This window comes from Bombus terrestris, chromosome 12, assembly GCF_910591885.1.
Source record: "Bombus terrestris chromosome 12, iyBomTerr1.2, whole genome shotgun sequence".
Lineage (NCBI taxonomy): Eukaryota > Metazoa > Arthropoda > Insecta > Hymenoptera > Apidae > Bombus > Bombus terrestris.
The window spans coordinates 12,260,596-12,287,860 of NC_063280.1; the positions used below are offsets into that span (position 1 = coordinate 12,260,596).

The window sequence follows — 27,265 nt, forward strand, 5'->3', positions numbered from 1 at the left end:
TTCGAGACCCGCATGAAACATACTTACAATGCTACGTGGCTCGGAGATACATATTTCGGCTATTCGGTTTTATTTCGTTGTAATACCACGATATTTGTTTCTAGATCTCGACTTAAAATAAAAATTGTAACAATCGCAAAGGAAATTAACTTCCAATATTTTAGTACATCGGTAAAGAAACGATATTCAACGAATGTAACGATATCGTTTATAACACAAAATTTATCAAGTATAAGAGAAGAATAAGCGAAAAAAATAGTAATTGTAACATATTGAAAACACTGTAAAATACTGAAAGTAAAATAGAAATTATCCATTTCCATTATTATTAAAACTAGATGTGTCCAACCACTTTATTAATGCTAGATACTTTGTTCGTCGCTCACATCACGCTCTGTTAGTCCTGACATCGTGCAAAATTACGCTAATCAGAAATAGTGGAAGTATAACAGTGGAAAGAACGGGGATGTTCCTTGTTTCGTTCCAGTAGTGGGTAGACATTTCCCGTATTTTTTTTTTTAACCAGTATATCGCAAGTTTTTAACGTTAATCGATGCAGACACGTTTGCTTTGTAACTTTTTCCAATTCGACAGTTCTGTAGTTTTAGTTGCTTTCGATAAAATGGGCTATACGAGGTAAAACCACTAAAAATGGATACTCCTTTTTCTTCCTATTCGTATCAGCTCTAGAATTGCTTTTGTTACATTTGGACTTTATATTGGCTTAAAAACGGTTTCAACGTCGATTCTCTATTTTAAAATTTGACGATTTTACCATAATTTCAATCGCTATGCAGATGCCAAGGCCGACAATTGTTTCATAAAAGTCTATTTGTACAGAATGAGTTCTAGTTCTTAGCGGGAAAGAATATGTAAATAAAAATAGAATACAGTAATGGTTATTTTTACCATTTATTTCTCTTTCTAAATGCAAGTTTCAAACCGAACAGAGATGTATTTTTTCTTTTTTCATTACCAACTTTAATCAGTTCTAACTAAACTTTTCAATTAAGGAGCTTCGAGTGTGTTTTATAGTCAAATAATCGAATTATGAAATTCTTATTTATTACATACTATTCTTATTTACAGCATAAAAAGAAAAGAAATTCTTTAAGAGCCGAATTCGGAGAAACTACCCTATCTGCAGAAAGTTGTGTCCAATTGTAAAAAGATCGCTATAAAGAGAATGTGAAAAGATTACGAGTCTTCAATTATGATATTAAATTGATATCAGAAAGTACGCGATATAATTTTATTAATTCCAGCATAGATGCCAACTAAGTATACGTATACATCGTTGTGTATCAGAGAATAATCTGAAAGTAAATCTCTACCAACGCGCGTGGTTAGTTACAGCAACGTAGTGAATGGGCTCGTTGCCAGGATTCCCTTTATCAGTGTTGGGCCCATCACAGAAGGATAAAATGTTAAGTAACGAGGTCAAGCAACTTGTACTTTTTATTTAATTACTATATGCGAATCAAATTTTGACACGTCATACGTGATTTCAAAGTTTTATTGAAATTGATATTTCGACGATATTAAGCGTCACGATGGAAATGGGAATGTTTAAATAAACATAAATTCAAGCATTCCACAAGTATCGTATAAATTGATTTTGTCGAACTAACTGTCGCTATTTTCGAAAAAATATTCTTTTGGTTTGCTGGGTAATATGGAATTGACGAAATTACTAAAGGTGAAATTTATTTTCCAAATTTTATCGTTTGAAATTTTTCAGTTTTCAGTTTACAGAGCGCAAATTTTCTACCATAGATATACGTATATTTTGGGAAAAAAGATTACATAAAATATCGTTTTTCTAATAACAGACATATCAATCGTATATAGATTATCCATTTTATAAGAAGAAATATTCGTTTCATTTATTTTTCATTTTTTAAGCTTGGTATTCTTCCGTACAGTAATGATTTTTTTAAGTAAACTGTCGTGTTTTATTCATTATTTACACGAACATTTTTCAAGTAATTTGCACAGAAAAAACAGACAGAAAGTCACGCGCAATTAATAGGATATCTATTAAATTGCAAATTAAGTTGAGTGAATAAATAATATGTTAAAACAAAGTTTGAAAGATGGAAATTTTTAATTTGCTCCGCAATATTATATTTTTCGATAGGTTTTCAAATAATCAATGTTTCTCAATAACACCTGCTTTATCAAATAAGATTAAAATGCGTCGCTTGTATAATTAATTTTTTTATTAATTTCGTTTAATCGTAGATACATAGTAATTAATTAATCGTAGATAGGTAGAGGAAGTATTTTTATTATTTCATATTTTATAAATCGCAATATGGTATGGTCACAAAGCCGGAGAATTTTAGCTTACGAATATGAGTCGCGTTAATTAAAGCAATATCTTTAATTCGATTAAATACAACGTGGTTTCTACGCAACGTATTGCATAATTATTTTTGTACATTTCGCTTCAATTAGCAATTTTGTTGATAATCGTCCATACTTGATGTTAATGTCGTGGTATTCCAACGTTTCAAAGTAATTCTTTATGAACTCAAAATTTTAAACGAAATACCGTAATATCTGGCAAACCGCGAATAATGGAAAATAACGGCAAAAAATGATGGAAAACAACGAACACTGAGCTTACGCGATATAGATATTTAGGTATTAAACATTTCGCGCAAATACTGTCTGAGAGCTACGAAATAAGAACAACGCCTTTAGCCAACACTCCGTATTAAAATAACACCAACTAACCGAAGAACACCACATTTAAAAAAAATAGCATCTGAACGTTACCCATTCAATATCGTATCAATCTGCCGAACGTCTATCGGACAAATTGCAAGGAAATTATATGGGTTAATAAAAAAAAAGTAAAAAAAGTGTACGTTCTATTTGACTTTGATTTCAAGTTGTAGCCATTTCCGTACTACAGTAATATAGAGGTAGGTACTATGCTATAAGAGGTGCTCAATGTAGCTACCTTCAGTTTGAATGTGTGAAATGTTAATTTTACTACAAAGGGAAATAGAGAGCAGGTTTAAAGTAGCTCGCGCCGTTGAAATCGCACTGAGATTGGATTCTTTGAAGGCCAAGAGAATGCAAGAGAAATAACGGAAGACGTCGTCCGTTCTGTGAATTTATTTCACGAATATAGATTTCGACAATTCAAAGTATGTATATGTAAATGTTGTAGAACGAGGGTTGGCGGCAGTTGATCGAACAAAGAGAAAAATAAAGCCCTAAGTATGTATATGCACGGGTTAATTAAATGCGACGGATAGGGAAATTTTAAAACTTTAATATTTCTGTACATATTTCTATACGAACATTAGTAACCTTTGTATATTATCTATTAAATTTGTGTTCGAATTGTTTAAAGCATAACCAAGTCTCGAGCTTGAACGATTTACTACATCGATTTAAATGGAAAATTTCTTAGGAGATCTAATTTAGAAGGTCTAATTGTAGATCCGATTTTCGATTGTCGTTATATTTTATGAGAATCTCTAGAATAGTTCTCCGGCAATGTTAATTCCGAATATGTGTTTTACGTTTAACTGATTGACACTGATTTGTTTCTCAATAACGTCTCGCGTACTAATTTTCCGTGACCACTCTCTTTAAATAAGTTAATAAAAGAAACATGTTTCTTTAGTTTCGTAACGAACGCACCTTTCTACATTTTTTTTTTAACGGAATTATACATTTTTTCATACACCATTCGGTGAACATTTTAATCTCCTCCTTGAGAAACGATTAGTTTAAAAGATACTTTAATTTTAACGTTGTAAAACTTATCGTACGAAAGACAAGGAAAACATAAACATAAAAGTATCGCATCGTCTTTTTGTCTTTTTTAATTATTCGGATTTCCAATTTTTCGCAAGTGTTTAATCGCAGCGTACCTTCCGTAAGCGTCGATAAGTGCATAAATACTTATAAACGTGGATGTACATCGTTTACGATTTCAACTTCTCGATTCGTACGTACAGTGGAACATCCATTTACATAGACTTATCGGAGATCGAGCAATTTATACCTCGAAATTCGCGTAATAGGAGTTCACCGCTTCTCTCCGATACCTATGATTTTTGGTTCATTTAATGGGAATCCACATTCAAATACGTGGACTCGATCGACAGTAGTTGATTAGATCAAGCACAAACTAAAATTCTGTTCGAAAAACTTGAGTTCGTACAAACGAAATTCTGACGCGTAATAACGGAGGATTTTTCTCCATTTGTGGGATATTTAAGAACTCAAAAATGCATAGAACGCACACAATATACGCAAATATATAAAACATCCAAAGTATAGTATTCGTTACAACGTCTAATAGGTAAAATAGAATTTTGTCCAAGTCCTGTTCCTTTAATTATTATCTTCGCGAAGATACGAGTTTAAATAATATTTACGTAAATGCCATCTAGCGATCGATTGTTCCCGGAAACATTCTTGTCATCGAGAACAAATCATCCAAAAATTTTCAGTCGAAATTAATACGTATGTATTAATAAGAAACGAAATATGAAATGTTTGAAATTATAAGAAAAAAAAAAAAAGAAAAAAAGAGAAGAAAAAAGAGGATAGATCATACAATAAAAAAGAACGGTAGAAATCTAGTTCATTCTTCTGTTTCATAACTATGGGGTCAGAGTATCCTTTTATATAGAAATTGAACTCGACGGTGTAGAACGAAATTGTCACGATAAATCATTAAATCGCTTAACCTATTCGTAAAGTATACGGACATAGATCGTTTTAATCGTCGATCTTTATGAATTCGGGTTACGATATCTTGTTTTTAAAATGTGTTTGTACATACTATCACGAGCGATGATATATTATACGCTCAGCTTCGTTTTCGTTTCATTATTACAAAGAAATTGCGAATCATTCACGCTAGCGAATCGATGAAAAATCTTTTAAGGAGTTAAAAACATTAATACGAGAGCTATTCCTTTTTATTCGGCAAACATCGTCTATCGTGTAATGGGATAATTAGAAACGCGTGATTCGCAAAGGTGACGAGTATACATAGGACACGAGCCGATTGACAGCAGTTTCTTGGAGCACGTTGTCGGAAGGGGATGAAGCATGGTGGCCAAGTGGGGATGAACAGGTCGCCCCGTGTCGGGGAGAGAGCACTCTTGCTCGACTGGGGTTGAACCGTTGCCGAGGGAGGGGGATCCTCGTGCGCTTAGGATATACAGAGAACCCCACGAACTCGGAACTTCAGTCTGGACGCGACGAGCGTTACGTTCGTTGCGCGTGTTTCGCGTTAAAGTGAAATCATGTGCGAAAAACGTGGTATGTGCACGAGTAGACGACAGGTGCCTCTTCTAGTAGTGACTACTTTGTTAGTTGGCGTGCGCCCGGAAATAGTCGGTGAGTATAGAAAACGATTCGTATTCCTTTGTCCGCGACGCGACGGTACCGCCGATCATCGTGCACGCGTCCTCCGTCCTTGCGCTCTTCCCAGTGTGTCGGTCAGTGCCAATAAAGATTAACCCTTAGTACTTCGGCGCTATCACCGGTTTCACGGCATTCTTCACGCGCCAATTGTCCTCTCGTCTTCCTTTCGTTCGTGACAACGAATATCTCGGCCGACCTTCTTAGTTAAAACGTCCTATCTATCGTTTCGAAATCTACCATCTTGGTATATCTACCACAGTTTTATCGCACTAGCAGCCCGATTTTATTCTATCGTACTTAACGATTATACTAACCGAAAGGTAGAAAATATAGTCAACGTGTTTTCAAAAATATAACCGTCTTGCTTTTAGAATTAAAATTTTTCGTTTCAAAAAGCTATATCACCGCTCGAGCGTTACTCTTTTCAGAGTTATCGAAGTGGATCACGCGGAAAGAAGCCTCGAGGTGCAAAGGGTTAAATTTACTTCGCTGTCGTTGCTTCGCACGACAGATCTTTTCTCTACGAATCTTATCGTGAACGGTACACGCCGACTAAAATAGGAGAAAAATGTGCATATTGTTTCGTCGTTCGGATCGGCGGAAGGTTGTCGACGCGACGCTTTCGACAAGTTTCGAAATTCTCTAGGAAACTTTGCCGATTACGAAGCAAGCATATCGTTTTTATTCCTTTTCTTACGATACACATTGACGGAATCGTGAATCGGAAACTTTAGTTCTGCTTAATTATGTTCGTGCATCGTTTAATGCCGAAGGTTCGGACGTTGATCCGAACGGAGGCTTAAACGCGACGTAACGTTGAACATTCCGAATACCGAAAGCGATTAATTGCGCTTAAAATTGTATATCTCATCGTATATATATGGATTGAATGTTGAATCGTCGAGGTAGAAACAGCTACGCATTTTTTTTTTTTTTTTTGCTTCAAACGGTTATTTATGTACGATGTACGTGAAAATGTAAAAGACGCTCATTTTATGACCGTGACCTATTGCGTTTACGATTTTGCGGTGTCATTTCGAGTGTTTATTTTGATAAGACAAAGAACGCGCGGAAGAAACTAATTCTTATACATGCTTGTTGGCTAAATTGCATTTCTTCGATACGACGTAACATTTTCAATGTTACGACAAGCTGTGAAATCCAAAGATATAAAGTTACCAGGTTTCGTAAAAAATCCTACGACAACTAACATCGTTCGAATGCGTGATAAAACGAGCATTTAATTTGCAAAGCGAATAAAAAATTAGGATTTTAGTAGTATGGGATCGATGGACTGAATTTTTAAATTGTTTCTCCGTAAGAAACGATAAACGCGATATTTCTTTCTCTGTGATATTCGCATGCTTAAACAAAAGAGTGCAATATCGTTCGATTAAATATTCTTAATTTGTAAGATATTTGTCGAAATTTACGATTTTTATGCAAACTTGCTTCGTTATATTTCTTTGCTGGCAACTTCATTTTCTCCGGACGTAGATTGCGTCTAATCAACGTTTAATGGATTAATATCGTTTATAGTTTCTCGAGGCCATCGTTTGAAACAGAATAAACATTATCCGGAAATCCGAGAGGGGAACAGAAATTGCTTGGCAAATAGCTGGGATAAGAGCGAGGCAAAAAATCCTTTCATAAATTCGTTTTCCGTGTCTCTTTTTCCGAGTGTCAAAATTATACTCCAATTTTTTGCTCGATATAAAGAGAGGGAGGGAGAGAGAGAGAGAGAGTCCGTTTCAATCTTGATGGTGCCACGTATTTCTCAATTATCTACAAAATTGAATCTTAATCTGGTCCATGCAATCGAAGCGCACAATCTTGCTTACCTACGTAACGTCCATTCACAATAACATTGATACGAATCTTGATACGAAAATTTAACTGACCTGACATTTCAATAGCAATATGCAGTTATTTATATTTAACGGGAATTTACTTTTCTCCAACTGGAATATTTCATTCGCGTTTCGATCAACGGTATGATTTTAGAGAATTTTGCAGAAATACAAATATTAGATATAGAGAAAAGATTCTGTTTTTCTCTCCTATGAACTCTTTTATACGAATCGTATCGTTAAAAACGAAGCGTTCTCCGTTTTAGGCCATTGTTACTGATAATAAAACTAAAAGTTTCGACCTACCCATTTACGACCATTTTTTCATTCTCACCACATTTGTCAAGACCTCCGAATACGAAGTAACGAAGCGTATTAAATATATAAGCTTAAAAGCAGTAAATTTGTTACACCTAATACACATCTGATACACGATGGAAAACGATTCTATTTCTAACGAAAGTATTTTAAAGGGAAAATCGCTTCGCGATCGAGAGAGAAATTCTTCCTTTATCAATTTCATTATTTTACAAACACGAAAGAGAAGAAGTATACACCGTAAAGAGAACGTGGACACGCAGAAATTGGTTGTAACGGAGGTATAAAGCGATAGGAAGGATTGGTTTTTATTTAACATCGTCGACGATTTACCTTCTTGTTGACGCGGCTACGGGAGTCGTATAAATCGTAAGTTCGATTCGCACTCGTTTGAAATTTTATTCGCTTTATGACGTCCATCGTGGCGTAGCCCGATCCATTGTACGAAGTTTGACAGATGCGTTACGCGGTATATAGTAAAGTTGCGATTTCGCAAATATTGCCGTGTCACGTAGCTACTCCGTTTGGTTTCGCCGGATAAAACGCGAAAACACGTGGAGGCATAATGTCGAAATATTGAGCAGGTCAATTTGTACGCGTCGCGCTCTCGCAATGGCGCCGTTACCCCGCGAAATTTGTAAAAATTATCGCGATGAAAGCTCGCTTGTCATCGTTATTCGATAGTTTGCGTACAGGTTTCTTGTTTGTTACTTTTTTACATTTTTCTTCCTCGTTTTCCCTTTTTTTCGATTGAATATTTTGCTTAAACATACACGCTCGATCCTTTCTTAGTCTACTAAAAAAGGTGAAATATAGGAAAAAAGAATTATTCGAACAAAAATCGTTTAGTTCGGGGTCGATAGAGGAAAATATGTCACTAAAATTGGATTTTTTTGTCCAAATTCGCACTTTTCCCAGAGTTTTATTTTATCTTTATTTTTATAAATAAAATTTTATTTTTTTCTAGCGAGTTCAATGTGCTGGATTTTGAATAGGCACCGAACCAGTTGGGAAACGTAACATTGATCGATTGTTTATGAAATATCGCGAATAATCGAGTTTATTACGAAACGAAATTTTATGAAAAATTTGTTAACAACAATCTCTTTTTTTTCTGTGTATTATTTTTACTTCAATTAGCTTCCATAGGTAACGTCGTGTTTACCCGTCCGACTTATCAGTATGATTTCATAAAATTGAATCTTGCTTCCTCCGACTCTTATATATATATATATCCTCTTTAATATCTTCTTTTTTCCCACGGTACGCCGAATATATTCGTATTATTCGTTTTACGCTTCGAGTTACTTGTCGTTGGTTTAAACAAATTTTTTTTAATTTTCTCTTAACGATACCAATCTTGAAAATGAAGAGCTTAAATCCGCGAAGAAGCTAACAAAGATTCGAAAGTTTCGGTAGAAGAAAATTCATGCCAGAGAACTTGCGGCATAACTTGTTACGATTTTGACGGAACATAGTAGGTACATCCTCGTCCATAAATTACCGGGCATTTAGTTAGCAGACGTAGAATAATGGTAAATTAATTTTACACTTGCAAAATCAAGTTGATACTTGTTAACTGTTTACATTGCGAGGAAAATTCAATTATTCTACGGAATTTGTAAAACCTCGTTATTACCTCGATGAATACTTTGTTTAAATTTAGCAACTGTCTAGTGCGTTATTTTTATGAAAAGTTCCTACGAAGAATCGTGAAATTTATTTCGATATCAAAGTTATTTTGATCACTCTGGTCGTTCTAACGTTAAACACGATGTTGAACGTTAAAAAGAACCTTTTCATTTGCAAATATTTTTATTCTTATATTTCTCGTTCAGCGGCAGGAAGTAATGAAAATTAACACGACAAAAGATCAATTCGCGTTGCCAAAATTAGGACGTTTTAATTAGCAAAATCTCAGCTTCTTTCATCAGGTACTTTAGTTTTTCATTTGCACGCGTTCGCTTTCTTATTATTTATTGTGGCGTAGTGTTTACAGCAACGTGACGTTTAACTTGGCGAGTACTAAAGCCAAATTAATTAGAATTAAGAAGGAAAGTTTCATTCGAAGCGCGTGGCACGGTTATGAACGATCGCTCTGCAACTCTCGTTAATTTTTTCCCTTCCATTTTCCTTCTTTCTTTTACGACAATTTATGGTGCAACGTTCGCTTCCGTGTTTCTTTCCTCTTACCCGTCGTGTTAATTCTATCGACCTTGAAACGCGAAATAGAAGCAAATTAAGCTCGCATCGTCGAATATCGCGATACAAATTGAATCGAGAAGTAACGCTAAAACTATCGAAATGACGGTTTTCACTCGTTTGTTCAAATTTCCAGTTCTTGCTTGCATACTTATTTAAGAGGTAGAAGTCTTTTCGCCAATACCGATGGGCATTTTTATCGACGCAAAAGCACGTTCACGCGAGCAGCGGAGCAGAAAAATGGTCCAAGCACATTTTTTTTTAAACTAAGATAGATACAGGATGAATACAAAAATTTACAAAAATTAAATTTCTATCGAGACAATTTGTATCATTTTCTCTTTGTGTATCCCTCATACGTGTCATGTCGATTCAGGTTTATCGTATCGTAATCATGTATGTATGTATGTATGCATGTATGTACGATATATTTAGGTATACGTTACAAGTTGGTAGTTTTAGCATGGGACTCGAAAACACGATCACAGTTTTTTAATTTCACACGAAGCTTAGAAATCAGTTACGTCGTAGGTGTGATTTGGTGTCATCGATATAATCACGGACAAGATACAATATCACAGCGACAAGCGAGCAAAAGCGCGGAAAACGACATTTTCAAAATATATTCGTAGCCGCAAGGCATGTCATTTTCACTTTACGTAACATCACGAAGGTATCACCGTCTATGATTGGAATTTTTGTTTTAATTGATCGCTTATGGTCGTATCAATCGCTACAGCAGGTTATCAACGATTCTCTCGAAATTGCAGATCGAGTTTCGTCTTTTACAGTTTCTCACTCCGAGTTGAAAAATATAAAACGTTAAACTGCGATAAATAAATTATTTGCCGTTAACACGACGACATAGCGACAATATAGAATAATACGCTGCTTGATAAAATTTAAAAGACGATTAGATGATATATACGTAACCCGTATACATTGTTGCGTATAAGTTTGAACTTGCGCTACGTTATAGCGTTATATACGTTATACGTTATATAGGGACGACGGGTATTATAGTAATTGTTAAATAGGTAATTTCGTTAAATAAAAAGTAAAGACGAAGAGGAGAAGAGAGAGAGAGAGAGAGAGAGACTGGTAATAAATCCTTACGATTTTCTGTTAACGGATTGCAGTAGTGCAGATTTGTTTCGTATAATTGAAAATTACTCGATGTCGATGAAGTCGAAGCGAAGTCGGAAAACCAATTTGTTTGTTCAGGATCAGTGTTTGACCGGACACATTTATTACACAGAGGAAACTCTTTATAATTATCGGCTGGTTTAATTACTCGACCTATGGCGAAACGTCCATGATTACGCGGTATAGAATAGAATTTCGTTGAAAGTGTTATAGAATTTCCTTGGAAATATTCTTACGCAACTTTATATTCTATATTTTCGAAAATATAAATTTCAATCGATGTAAATTAGTCTTTTTTATTTACCGATTTCATCGAAGCGACAGGAAGGAGTTTGTGCTTTAAATATAATTCGGTTATACGTAGAATACGAATATAACGATACGATTTGAAAGTTTCTTTATCGTTTTCAGTCATTCGATAGATGGCTGTTACTCGATTTGATATAATATCAATACGATATCTATACTATCGTTAATTTTATAATCTCTTATTTACTCGACAATCGCAGTTGTTTAGTTTAATTTAAAAGTTTAATTTAACCGATAATCTTGTACCTAAAAATCTACTTTTTATCTTTAAACGGTAAATTCTTCAAACTTTTTCATATTTAGCGACCTGTACATACGTATAATCAATTTTATTAACGAACGTCTAAGAATCAATATTTTCTTGAAGAATTGGGTTGGAAACTAATTAGGTCGAGACACTAAAATTTACATAGAATACGAATCTCTAATAAGAAGCAGAATCTGCTATTAGAAATCGAGAGGTCGAGACTTTCAAAACATCTGAAAATACGCTATTTCGAAAGACCGTTTAAAGACATATTTAGGGACATACCATTAAATATTTTTTATCACGAGAGTTTCTATTTTCGATCTTACCGCTGGAATAATTTGTTAAATCGTTAAGTCGAACTCTAAGGAACTAACGAACACGATAGTTGTGAAAGCAGTTTTTCTAAGTATTTGTCGTTCACTTTTTAACTCATCGAACAATTTTATGCGGTTGTACGTTTTCAAGCAACGAAGTATTCTGCTTTCGTCGAATATTTGTTTCATCGATACAGCGTGAAATAATCTCGAACAAATAGAAACAGCACTGATTAGCCTTGCAGCGCAAAAATATTTGCAAGCAAAGAAAAATATTTCGTTACAACGGAATAAAATTACAGACTATTATAGATTTATTTAACGCACATTTGCTCAACGAGACTCACTTTTCATATTCTTTGACCGTTGTTTCTACGCTTTTCAATCATTTTATTCTCGTAACTACCATTCGTTCAGTCACTTTCAATCGCTACGTTCATGCAAATCAAATATGTTCGTATTCGTATAATATTTTTCGATACGATTCGTTTGTCAGATACGATAATTTAAAGCTCGATCGAATAAGATGTAAGATAATTAGTAACGTTAATGAAAAAATTCTATAAAAATTATTAGACAAAACGGAAGCCATGAATTTCAAGTCCACTTTTTCGCGTTATATCGGTTGATGGTTCAACTGTTCCCAACTTATTCGTATCGGTGTAATAACATTTAAAATGACTGTAAAACGAGGATCGTCAGTTTCATTTCTTACGTATTTTTTAACGACAATGATATAGAAAACACGATGGTCACAGTTGTATGAAACGTGTTGTTGCAGTAATCGTCGTTTTGAAACATTTAATCGTATACCAATTTTAATCGAAGGGAAAGGTCAATCCCTGTATGTATTCGGTCCAAAATATTACTAAACACTGCAAAATGTCACGACCTAAAAAAAGCATCGTAATTCGTTGATTCGTTGATTATCTACGCTTTGAAAATTTAACGTAGAGATACGTTGATCGCTTTGAAAAACCTATGTACGATAACTACGAGAATGAAAATTGATTCAACGATTAACCGTAATAAACATTTCAGCTTAATAAACGGTTTGATAAAATATCGTTCTTGATTAAAAATATCGAACGATTTGCAAAATAGCACAAGTTCAGGCTTTACGGTTTTTTTTTTTTTTTACAAAAAGAGGTGATTGTTTAACAATGTCAGAAATATGAAATTAACGAAGATGTATATATGAACGATACTCAAAACGACGCAGGAAAAATTGATAACGAATTAAAAAAGATACACGAAACGACTGATTTTTTCGAGATATTTATCGGAATTCGTGGCTGCAATTACTGAAATATGATTCAGGATATACACACATGCGTTTATAGAAATCAGTAATAGCGTAATGTATTCAACGTGAATCGAATTTATTAACTATTCGGCTTGTTTCGTTTTGTTAATTTAAGAAACGAATTGTTGTATTCTTAGCTTTTCCATTGTTCTTTCTACGACGAGATACGTCGGCATAAAAACTAGATCATTTTGCAATAACGTTTCGTAACTTCCGTGACTGGGGCACGTAACAAAATTTCAGCCCGGGAACATCTTGCCCGTTACGTTCAAATTTATTACTCATTTGGGTATCGTTCTGACAAGTTAAAGCAAATAAAACGCAACGAATTGGGAAAATGGGAAATGGAAGAGTGTCGCTAGATGATAAACGTCGCCTTAATAAATTCTCTTTACCGACAAAATTGATTTAAACTATCAATTATAGGAAAATACAGCGCGAAATTGTAGATCAATTAGGTTAAAATAGGAAATCCTATGAAATATTGACGACGAGAGCCGGTTCAATTTGCCAAGTATAAAAATATTCTACGCAGGATTTTCACTCGAAAATTTGGATTGCATTATAAATATTCAATATTCGTTTATACTTGTGCAATATACGAGGTAATATAGCATAATACGTGTACTAGAGCGGTGGGAAGTATTATCTAATATTAATATTTATGCATATGATGCGTATTATGCAAATAATTCTATGAATGCGGCTTATTACGATATTATGAAACGCAGTGTATCACGATGTACAGAAAACGGAAAACGTTACGCGTAGAAAGTACGTATCTAAATTCGTCAAAGTTCTTCTCAGCGAGTGAAACGAAAATTTAGTTAAAAATAATAAAGTAAAGATTGTAATTAGAAGTAGAATACGATATTTAGAACTACGATATTTTACCAAGTATTCTACCGTAAGATGCTTAATACCTTCAGAATTTAGCGTGTAAACAATTAACGCTATCTCGGATTAACTTCGTTTAACTTTGCTTTATTGTGGCTTAATCTTGATTACGTGCTTGGTAGAGGCGTGAAAAGTAATAAAAAGACTTTTAGCAACATAATTAAGCTTATAGGATTTAAGTCAATACCGATTTAAACGACTAATTACCTGCTTATGAAAAAAATTGAACGAATTGTTATTTTTACTAAGAAAGACGACATTCGTGAAATGCTTATGTACATTTGATACGACTTAAAAGTACTTTTCGTTTCGAATTTTCTTTAACATTCGTGATTTTTTTCAAAGCTCTATTTATACTCGTAATTTGGGTACTCTGCATAATTAGTACGCATAATAGGATTATCGTATGAAGCCTACCGCGAAACGCCGCTTGGACTTCAAAGGAACATCCAACGTATAAAAGTGACGATACACGTCATTTGTATAAATGCCAGCTAGTTCCACGTAATTTCGTTTACAACTTTCGCGGGGCCTTTGTGTTTCAACAGCTTCAATTATGAAGTAATCTCGTGTAATTAATTCCATTGTCGAATATTTCAAACTCTTTATTCCTCATTTTTGATTGCGTTGGTCATTTAAAAATATTTTTACAATATTCTCCTAACTATTTCGGTATTATTTTCGGCTTTAAACGTTACGTTTATAAACATAAAATTGAAAACAATAACTTTTTTACAACTATATATTTATTCACAGATTATTTCAATGTGCAATATCTTTCTGCTTACAGGTATGTAACAGATTCCTGATATACACGTAAGAAGGGCTTTTACGTGCTATTAGTACGAAATTCAGCCTTGTTTCAATTACAAATAGATAGTTCAGCTACGATGTAAGTACATATTTCGGTCATTTTATTTCACGGTGTTGACATTTTTTTATAAAATGTCAGCAATTGAACCGTATACGAAGTCTCCAAATAAAACACGTTTTTAAAGAAGCGATCCTCGCGAAAATTATCTACACGTGCAACGAGTACTGCGTCGTATGCATGGCTTTTTCAAATACAATAAAAATATATATATGTGTAAGCGCGATAACTTTTAAAATACTTTAGCGTAATAACAAATACACCAAATATAGAAAGAAGTAATAGCCACGAATAACGATAAAATATTCATGCTATAAAAATGATAAAACGCGGTCTATCTATTTCCTTATGCCAATGTTCCGCAGCTTATTAATACAAATAAATAATAAAAGTATTGGGAAACATCACGCGATAAATGTTATAATTTTGATGTATCAACAAGTACAGATTACGCTATCAAATGATAATATTAGATATTTTAAAGTTAACTAAATAGAGAACAATGGAAATTTGAAGAAATTACCATTCGACTGTGGATTCTTATGCGTTTCTTTTTTTTTACACAAAAATACATAAAGTGTATTTAACTCGTAATAACGTTTAACAGGCGAAACGAATCTCTGTTTAGATTCCATTTCCTTAAATTCAGTTCACAAAGATACGAATTCGAATAAATATTCGCGGTCTAATCTTTATTCACTTATTAGCGTCAGTTTTATCAGTCGAAATGAACTGTACGTTCTATACGTATAAAAATCGGCGGTGACAACCCCTTACCTATTTAGAAGTGCTCTCTTTGCCGAATTAAAGTAGTGAATGGGATAGGTCAAGGAGCAAGGGTTGCAGTTAATAACGCTATCTCGATGACGGTATAATTTCATTGAAGGTCAATAGACAGATGGTCGGTCCGCAAGTATCATCGAGATCCTTTGCCCATAAAATTGATCAAATTCTGAGATACGGTGTACCGGCAAACGCTTTGAATCCAATAAAGAGGATTAAGTGTACTGAGCTGTAAACACGGTGTGATTGAATTCTAGGGGTGACGAGGAAACGCTCCCTCTCTCTCTCTCTCTCTCTCCCTCTCTTTCTCCTTCTCTTTGCCATTTCGTATCCATTTTTTTCTTCTTGCTTTCGTTCTCTTTCCTCTTTCGTTTCAACTCGCTTGTCTTTAACCCTCGATGCTACTCTCTATCTCTATCTTTATCTCTAGCTCTGTCTCTCTCTCTCTCTCTCTCTCTATCTCTCTCTCCTTCCCTCGATTTTCTTCCCCGGTGTCTGTTTCCTTAGATTTCATGGCGAGGAACAGTGCAAGGACGTGACGCCGCTGCGTCGACGTTTCTTAACTTTCATTACAACAGAGAATGTCGTGACATTAACCTCTTTTGAAATTGAGTAGCATCTGTATATGGGCCGGGTGTCTCGCAAAACTTGCGCGTATGCTTCAGTTCGAAGTTTCTCTTTGTTCGAATACCGATACGTTGGAGTTCTTTGAACTGAGAAATTTTTTATTGATTTATGGACCCTTTTTCGCTAAATAATTTCATCGGTTTACGCGAAAAGTTCCGTCGCTTCTTAAGGCCACTTCTTTCGTAATTTATAGTGTTCGTTCATAAGTGGACTACGGATTTTTATGGAAATTCATATTTTTGCGAATATATTTGAAAAAGTAAGAGCTCGATAGACGATTCTTTCACCTATCAAATGTCATAGAAAGCGCTATACATTAAATACTTTGCTTAAAATTTTGCATTTTCAAATTTCAACCAACTGCATTTTTATTTATTACGTGTACATGTACGTATAGCTGGTTATTATAGGGGTTCTTGTCGAAACACTTCGTTTTTCCTAATTTACGTAGAAGAAGAAACACACGCCTTTACAATACGTTAGTTTATTTATACGATGGTATCGTTATAAGTAACAAATTTATGTTTTATATTTTATGGAAACAGGACAAATTTTTAAGGATGTTTAAGGACTTTTTCGTTTAAAGACATAGTTGTCAATTAAAAAAAAGAACCGAAACCTTCGGTTCAATTTATCGCTTTATCTCACGAGATCTTTTCCCCAAAAGTTTTTCAATTGCCATTTACTTTTAATGCACGATAACAGATTTGTAGGGATCTATATAGGATCGGATGTTTCCTAAATATCATTTTGCGAACAAGGCAAATTTTGTATCTTTAAAATTTTGCAACTGACAATTCAGTGATACGTATAGTATAGTATAGACACACAGGCATTTGTGATAATTTGAATTATATATTTGTTTCGTCTGTATACAAGTTTACTTATAAATTATTTATATTTACCTAATTATCAATTGTGAAATTATTTCACGAAATTATCGTTCTGTTGTATTTAGATTGTAAATACACAGATATATACATATATATATATATATATATATATATATATCTCGATGTGATTATATTAAATGTTATTTGTCGTTTCCTCGTATTTTTCTGATTATCAACAAAGGAGTTTATGGCAGTAATATTTCACCGTGATTTGTTCGTTCGCTCGAAATTTACGATTATAAATATTTTACAGAATATTATTATCGGTGGATCGATATTAAAAATACAATTCAGCATGGTACATGTGCTCAAAATTACCATACGTTAATTACGCGTATCTTTGTACGAACGTACTCGCTTGGTGAAAATATTGAATCTGCTGCGTACAAGTGTTATGTGTTGCGAATTCATCTTGCTTACGCGAGGAGAGCAAATACATAAATAAAAAATCGGCGCTCTTCTCCAGGATCACAGGGAAAAGCAAATTGAACGTAGAGAGAATATTCTATCGGACAAATTATATTATTTTCGTAAAAAATACGTATTATACGTATTTACGAAAATGTATCGGATTAATATGTATATTCGTATTGCGATTACTTTCCATATTCGTATCGCGACACGCTAAGGACGAAGTTTCGAACTTCTTGCAAATACGAACAAATTCAACGAATCGCATTTTGATACTAATTTGTTTCTAAAATATTACTTTTCTACTATTCTCGAATTCTCTCATCGAGCTATCTTTGTTAGTTGCGAATGTCTCTGTTTAATTGCAAAGACGGTTGAACGATCACAGTAAAAATTAATACATCGCACGATCATTTATTCCAATAAAATATTAAGGCATTTTTCCGAAAGAGACCTTTGTTTTTTTCTTGTTCAGCGTGCGATCGATATCGCTACAATGCTATCTGTTTTATTTCGTTTTCAAAAGCGAATTCTAGTCGTGGTTCGTTAGTTCAGCGCTTAAACACTAACTAAACAAACTCGACTCTGCAACGCCCGACAACTTGGCGAAAATCATTTGGCTACCTGTCGCTGTATGTTACGTATAAACGTTTTGCTGCCAGTTTGCTTCCTGTTTCATTCCTTATCGACCGTTTAACATCTTTAAGGGAAGACTTTGTTAAGGTCGGAGTAAGGTCTTTTATTTTCTAGTTGTATTCGTTCGTTCGAAACATATTAACGAATATGTAAGTGACAAGACGAGTGACGTGACGAAAAATATTTTTAAAATGCTCGAAGATAATAACGCGTACCTACTCAACTAATCTTTTGAGATGAAACGAACACGACGAAGTGACACAAGTTAAAAACATGCGTTTTTTTTGTTTTAATTTAACGGCAATGAGCCGTTTCGTTAACGAAATCTATCGGTAAGGAGAATAATACTCGTAAAACAGGATAAACTGTTGTATTTTTTCTTCTATTTTTAGTTTATAACCCCAAGGAATCATAAAGAATTTCCTCCTAGTCATAACTCGAAAAACACGTTTGTGTCACGTTTCTAACAAAGGTGCGGTACGTGGCCAATATTCCTCGAGATATTAATTCTTTTGGGAGAAATTTTACCTTCGTAAAACTTAATTAAATAATTACGACAAAAACTTTTATTTCAAATTTTTCAACGCACCATATATTATTTGGTTCGGCGTCTGCGAACAAGATCGCGTTGCTCGTGGTAACGACGTAATATACGTATAAAACGAATGGTCGTAGAAGATGGCCGAATTCTGTCGATGCAAAAACGTTAAATTCGATGCTATTGTTTTGTTTATGACGTCGAGGAAAAACGATTTAAAGAAAGTTTGCTCAGTTTGTAAAATCGTTTATCAAGATTTCCTTTCCACGACGACATCGACATTCTTTGCACGATTTCCCACGATTTCCACGAAGCTCCCAATCGATGGCAAACTGCAGTAATAGTTTCCAGTACAAGAGAAGTGCTCCGTGCCCTTAAACTTACCCCCATCCATGCCTATCATCGGCTATTACGAGAATTCTGTTAGCTGGAAAGTTTCGAAGTGGTAATTCCCAAATGTGCAATTATTCGTCACATTGACTATCAAGCCGTGTTTCGTGCTCCTCCGGATTCGTTTGAATTTGTGCATTTTGTATGAATTATATCGCGACAAAGTTTTACCTAGTCTCTTGTTATCGAAGAAGAATTTTTGCATACTAACAACGTTTGGATAGAAGAAAATGCATCTCTTATACGATAAAAACATTCGTCATTGGAATACTCGATTCGATGTCCGTTTCTTCGTTTCATTTCCACGCTATTCGATATCTTTTGAACATCTATTTCTTTATTTTTTCTATCGACATTTTCTTTTCGATTTTCGCTTATCCAAAAAATTTGGTCTTAGGTATCGACTTGTACCGCTAATAGCATAGTAATAAATGCATACGGTAAATATATAGAGCGATAAATACACAGTCATCGGAAGGAAAAAGAAAGGATATCTTGCGATCGAACGATCTTTCGCCGTTGTTATAACTTTTAGCAGTAATCTTATAATTTCTATCGCCGATTATAAATGTTTTTTAATCGGTGTTGGTAATTTCACTCGTCGTTACGTATCACGTTCAGGTTCTTAAGCTATTAGCATGTTCTATGGTACATCTACTGGCAGACTATCATCGTCTAATGTATTCAACGCCAGTTTTCTTGGGCATAAACGTATTTCGTTGTCGCAGAGGTGCAAATCATAACTAATACGACACTTACTTGTACGTGAATTATGTACTTGTACTCAGTGGCCTGACTGTAATTTCGCGAGGATAATACGAGCTATGGCCCAGTAAGATTTGAATATCCGCAAGTTCGCAGTAACCAGCAGTGATATCGATCCTAGGCTAAGGGACCGCTGTGCACGCGATCGAATTCTGTAACGCGATTCGCTGTCAAACCTGGTCTCTCCTATCAATTTGTGCCCGGTATAATTCATTCAGATTGTAAATTAACATGAAAGTCAAACATATTGCGAAGTCATATTAGATGACGATGACTCGGGATTTTCGGCAGTTTTCTACAGAAATTCCATTATTTCCCATTTACCCTCAAAGTGTATTTTATGATATTTACAACGTACAATTAATCATAATGATTAATTGTTTCCCATGTGATGTGATTTTCAGTGCATATTCGCTGCATATTCGCTGCATATTCAGCGCATACGTAATACGGTTAATAGGTTTGATTCTAAATTTCATTTGAACTAAATACGATAATAAAAAGGGAAAGTTAACGACACGAACAGTGTTACGACTTATTAAAGCTACCTCCTATAAAATATCCTATGTATAATTTCTATTAAGAAGCTTCGCTTCGTATTATCGGTCGAGAGAGAATTAAGGCACATTTGTCAGAAACGGAATTTCATCGCTTTATCGGTTATCTTAGCGAACAAATGCCGTTTCCAGGTTTCTTATTTCGCGTTGCTGATTTGTTGTATAACTCGATACCAACAATTTTTCTTTCTAAATATAGAACATCGCATGATACACCTACGACCTTATAATAGCTTGCTTTTCAGTATTTGTAAGCTTTCGCTCTGTCTCACCGAATCTCCGTAAGACCCGAACAGCTTGCATCGTGCGTTGCATTTTTCATAGTAAATACCGATCTTAATAACAATGTTAATCGATACTTTTATGAATTTGTTCGTATTTAAGCGGTACGCGTCGCAACGATACGCGAGAAAGCATGAAATTTGAAAATTATATATCGATCGTCTTTATCGTACGAAATTACTTTTAGCGAAACTCGATTAGCTTTAGCGAAAGTCATTCGCGTATTAAATATTAATCTACTTTTTACCAGTTGCTACATCGACGTTGCTTCTTTTCCGCGTTTTTCATTGTGTACAGCGTTTTTTTACTCCTTCTCCGTATAACTTTTACTGGAAGATGAGTAACCTGAAGATCGGTGCTCAGTGACTTTGTGTAACAGAGACCTGATCGCTTCGTTTATCTTTTCCCTTAAAATCTGGACAAAAGCGAAAGAAATATCGCGTACTTTGCTTTGCTCAAGCAGGCGCCTAATATTTACTCGTCTTATGTTTCTCGCAAAAGTAACATTCTTTCGATCGATTCGTTTCGATATTATACGACGAAAACTATCTCGATAAAATGGTTTCTCGAGAAAATGAATATCGCAAAAAGAAACTGAAAGAATCACGCGGTAAAAACATTTGTTTCGCTAAATTCTATTCGTTAAATCGATATCTCGATAAATATCCGTTGTAGATTAACACGTTAAACGCATGAGAAAATAAATTCTGAAAACAGTTATTTTTAACACGATAAATGCAATTTTAGATTATGACGATGCATTTAATTCGGCAAATATTAATTACGTATTATGCGTATAGTTCAGATCGTAGTCAGTATGGCAGTTAGCGTCCAGATATAACTTGTTGCAGAAGGCAAGAACGATGCGTTGTTACTTCTGAAATTTCAGACGATTTTAATAGGTAGAAAATAACACCGCGCATCTGCCTAACGGCTGTCTACCATACGACAGCCGCTTTATGTTCTTACGTTGCGACGTTTTCGCGATCGTTTAATTCACTACCTGACCGAAAGAATATTGTTTCCTTGTAACCAACATTTCTTCTAAATTAAAAGAATACTGTTCATTTTTATCTAGTAAAACGAATCTTTCTTTGTTTAATGCCTAACGCGATAAAATACTTTCTAATTTCTTTTCTCTGTCTCGCGATTAAATTTTATAATACATCCCTGTCATCGAATCCCATTCTTTGTATTCTCTTCATCGATCTATGCTATCGTACTCTTTTTCCAATCTCGCTTCGCATACGATTATATCGTATAAAAAGATCATTTTTATCCAATATATTTTCTGATTATTACGACCTAATGTCCAATTGGTATCGTGAATTTTGTAGCAATCGTAATATTTAACGATACGACTTTTGTACCACACGCAATACCGATTTGAAAATTACCGATAAGTATAGATGAAAAGCTAATAATTAATTCGTCGTGATTTAATTAAAGTCTCGTTTAACTAAGGAGTACATACTGCTTAAGACAGAACCCGGAATATCATACAACTAATTAAGAAACTATATCGCTGGTTCGATGCGATAGCGACAGCACTCGAAGAGGGTAAACTTTAGAGGGGAGACGTTTTGCAATTTACAAAGAAATCTTGGCGAGTCGTTTCAACGATATTACAAGGCAGTACAACGAAAGAAGTACAACCTACCGCTGCTTGTAGCGTTGTCACGGCATTGTATGATAAATATAGCGTTTTACGCGATTAATAAAAGTAAAAACGTAATGTGCAGACCTTCTCTGTTCGATAGAAACAAATTTCACATTTTTTTGAGTAGTGTCACTATCGAAGCAAAGCGAATCAGCGATTTGCGAATCTAGAGAATTCCAGGAATAAACGAATATTTAAATAGCAGGGAAATAGCAGCGGCGAATAAACGACGAAATATAAATTAAAAGGAACAAGTTTGAACACAGTGGTCAAAGTATCAGTGAAATTCCGGCAACAGGTTTGCTTTTATTCGAAACATTTAGCTTTTGCCAAACGTCGAATCGGTAGATACGCATTTTTGAGTAAAAATATTTCTGGAATGAAATTCTTTACGTTTTTCTGTTTCCGCATTGTTTCCACGTTTATGCTTTTTTCTCTTTTTGTCGACGATGGAGAATATTTGAAATATTTAACTCGGCTCGTTCGAACGATTCCACGTCCACTTGGAACGATCCAACTTCATTTTCATTTGGAAGAATTAAAACGATACGAAATCCGAACGAGATACAACGGTGAATCAAAACCTGCGTATATCGCGCGATGCGTTATAATTAATGACGTTTGGAAACAGCCTCGGGATTCGTTATTGTTGATTCTTCGTAGCCAGTGATTCGGCTTCTGACAGAGTAATGCAAAGTAGACGAGAAAACCGAATTAATCATTCGTATCGGCGCTTCGGGCCGTTTCTGTTTATCGCGTCGTTTCTTTTTTGTTCCACCTGATCGAGTTAATTATATCACGATCGGAAGCGACACTGGTTCCGATCCATGTCGATACTTTATTTGTTCGTGGCTGCTCGTTAGAATTTTCGTCGTATTTGTAAGCTGAATATCGTTATCGTTAACGCGAACCGCCATCCGCGCCGCTTGCTTCGTTTGGAGCTTATTTGTTAAAAGTATAAACGCCCTACGAATATTTATAAATGCGAATCGATATACAAAGATGACAGGAAAGAGTACATTTAGCGATAAGTATATTTTGTCGCTTTGTCACCGAAAAGGAGGATCTTCGATACAAAATAGCAGATAATGAGCGAGCGTTCAATATCAGAAAGATGAAAATTTGAAAGTTTTTTTTGGAATCGATAATATCGGATAATATCGATCGTATAATTCAATCGGATAATATCAATTCGTTATATTTCTTAAAAAAAAAAAAAAAACATTCCGGAAATATTTGGGCGTAGCTTGAATATCCGTGTCTGTCAAATTATCCTTTACATTTGTACGTACGTAGACATACGATTTATATCAAATTCGTATATCGTTTGTAAAAACGTGCAAACTAATTAATAATTCTAATCAGTTTTCAGAAGACACGATCGTTGGAACAGGAATGTCCAATGTAATAAAGTTTGATTACGTGAAAATAACGCGAGGAAGCGCGGTTATCTATACTATTTTCCAAAGATGAATATTTCCGATAATGACACGTACGGTAAAGAGAAAATAGAACAAACAACGTGTAATTCATCGGTGATGGTAAGCAGAGGCACGTCGAGTGATTTGAGCATGTGCTCGGTGAACGGGAGAATAATTCATAGATGAAACGCGGATCCTTGTGCGGCTGGTATAAAATATGTGCCGCTGGTATTGAAGCCACAACTTGGCGGGTTTATATGCACGTCGTAGGGTATACATAACTCTATGTGGCTTGATCGAAAAAGAAAGAGGACGGCGAAGAGAGAGAGGAAAAACAGCTAGCGAAAGATGCGAAGAAAGACATAAAATTTTATTCTCGCGCAAACGTGGATAAACTGACAACGGACGACGGACAGTTTCCTAGATCATCGGACCACTGTATCGAGCGTAAGCTTTCCTCTCGTAATCATCGGAATATAGCATCGATGTGTTTCTCTCGAGTGAATACGCAGGGTTACGAAGAGTTATGATGAATTTCAAACGAGTATTTTTTTATTACTGCGATTTTTCCGATGATTTCCGAAATGTCACCTGGACGCGATATTAACAAGAACAAGCGTAGAAAATAGAAAGAAAAAGTAGAACGTACCAAATCAACATTCGCATCTTCGAACAAAAACATGTTCAGAATTTATTTTACACGAAATAACACTCTCTTTTTTATACCGTAATTTTGTTTGATCTAGACGCATAATTGATTAACTGTGTTATTTATCGTTATCATAGTTATTATAAAAGAATACACGCGTCTTTATGATAGGGTTTACCATATTATTTCCTATAATTAATTTTCATTTATATTCTGTAACGCAATTCATTTTGGAGCGATTACAGTATAATTAACACAAACGATCTGAACGCATATATTTTCTCGTTCATTGTTCTAGATCAACTTATCGTTCGAACTATACAATTTTATTGTGGACAAGATACGACAAACGTTAACGTAAGATGAGATAAGATGAGATACACGCGTAAAAGTAATAAATACGATATTCGACGATGCCTTGATTAAAATAATTAAAAACTCGCATGATCGCTGCTGGAATAAAACAAAGTTACCACCTAACTCGTCAAAGATCGTATTTTTTATCGACTTTCCAAAGGAACTTAAGACACGGGTTTGCAAACTTTAAACGACGTAGCGTTGTAAGAAATTGTAGAACTGAAAAAAAGTATCTTAGGTGAAAAACGCACGCAGGATAAAGTGATATTCTATGCGCGATAAAACAAGATGAGCATAAATTTGTCGGTGAATTTGCACGAGGAGGCTGAGTCCGGGCAGGCGGTAGGACTTAGCGATAAATTTTTATGAACTTTCTAGAAAGATATTGATTTACTTGCTCGTCCAGTTCGTTTTATAATTGAACGAGAAAGAAGGAATGTAAGATTATTTAAAAGAAAAGAAACTGTTTCATTTCAATGTAAATTATTGCAATTCGAGTTAAACAAAAAAAAAAAGGAACCCACTATCTTCGTGGGTTTATTTATTTACAAGTCAGGTTTAAAAATTATTTCTTACGGCTTTGCTAGTTGTTTACCTACCTATCGAGAAATTGCTCGAGGTGACCAGATCCGATGCAAGCGCAAATGCATCGCATCGTAGATCGTCGAAGCTGTTCGAACAGCTTACGTGGATTTGTCGGCAGCTTTGGTCAATTTTTCGTCAAAAGGAAGAATATTCAGTGCGACGAGAAACGCTATCTACCCCATGAGCTATTTAAATGCTATTTATCGAATGATATTATAAAGAAAATCAGTTTTGTACGCATATATAGAATTAACGAAACTCTGTCATCTCTTTTGTAATCGAACGGTTGAGTTGCGATTCGAGGTTCCTTCGAAGCTTTAGATCTTCGCGATGAGTAGAGTACGATGTATTTTAATCTGACACTGAATTTCAAAATGAAGCTCGATCTCGCGGTAATGTTTTTTAACGCGTCTCTGACGATTCGGAGGTGTAAGATCACCTATCAAGACCGTGACGAATAATCGTTGCAAAATAACTTATCAACATATTATAAAGGTTAACGCGAACTGCTCGTCGAAAGGTTTAAACAATCGGAGAATATTTTAAAATGTTATAAAGTTTCGTTGCGGTTAATATTAATTATAATTTCTTAAATTTTTATTATCCAAATGTTGCGGTTGGAAGCAAGTTTTCGAAATATTTTCACGCAGGTCTTCGTTTATTCTTAAGGCTAAGAATTTGTTTAAAAAGTCACAGGAAATAACAAACGATCGACGTTATACGAAAGTTTGTCAAGTATCATTGAAAACGAGGTATTAGTAGTTTGGAATTCAAATTCAGAAAATCACTTTTCGGTGACAGTCCAGAATCTCTGAAAGCGCAAACTTTTACGGCTATTGTTTCACTTTTCGCTTCTAAACTTACGTACATTCTGCTTAGCAACTTTGATAACGGTGGATAAGAACGAAGAGGGTAGACGGGCTAAAATGATCTTGTTCTACATGTATCGCGGTACTCGTTATAATCTTACCAAGTAAAATTTACTCGTCGTTAAAAATTTTATAGGTATCCATGATGAAAAGTGTATAGACTCGGTATAGAGGAGTAGAATGGATTACGAATTCAAGTAAATTTTGGCTTCGAATAAGTTAAAAGAACTTTTATCAGTGAATTTTTCCCTCCAGTTGTTTGCAGTGCAGTGAAACAGCGAGGTGTCCGTTATCATTACGCGAATATCATTAATCGACATATACGTGATCTTAAAGACGTTTAAAGTATCAAAAATTCCCTGCTTTCGTGAATTATTAGAAAAGATATACTTGTTTCGACTCTTTCAATTTTCAAGTATATTTATATATGTATTTATATTTATATCTAAAAAACGAAATAAATAAAACGAAAAGAAACGGTACACAAGATCCGTGTTTATCTACAAAAATGGCACATGCACGCAAATAGTAGCGCGACGGATGTTCGATAGTATACGGATTTTTCTATTATTATCTATTTATTTGTTTAATCTTATCCAGAGTCTCTGGAAACTAAAAATTTTCCCATTTGTACCCTGAACTTTTCATTTGCCTCTTTAAATACGAGAGAGAAATAATTTTCACCTTTTATCTTTCTATTCGGTGGCATTTTATTAGATACTGTCAGAGAATCAAAAACATCATCATCGATTGAAAATACACGAAACCTACAACTTGTACAAGTTAGTTAAAAAAGCGGTATTCGTCCTATAAAAAGTACGCGACATTTACATACGTGCATTTCCCTTCGCAAGTATTGGAATATCTACAGCTTCCTAGTTTAGATCCTATATAAAAAATTTACGTTCGTGTTATATAATCCTTAATAATGATAATAATAATTTTATTATATCATCTCGATCAGATCGCTACT

The 27,265-nt window shown here is 34.7% G+C and overlaps 1 protein-coding gene across 2 annotated transcripts in view; it reads left to right on the forward strand.

Moving 5' to 3' along the window:
- Positions 1-5,225: 5,225 nt before the first annotated feature.
- Positions 5,226-27,265, forward strand: part of LOC100645685 (lachesin) — a 262,444-nt gene continuing 240,404 nt past the window's right edge. For both annotated transcript variants that reach the window (XM_003399751.4, XM_012314688.3), the window contains exon 1: positions 5,226-5,379. In XM_003399751.4, the coding sequence (XP_003399799.2) occupies positions 5,286-5,379 (94 nt within the window). In that variant the 5' untranslated portion in view covers positions 5,226-5,285. The remainder of the gene's footprint in view (positions 5,380-27,265) is intronic.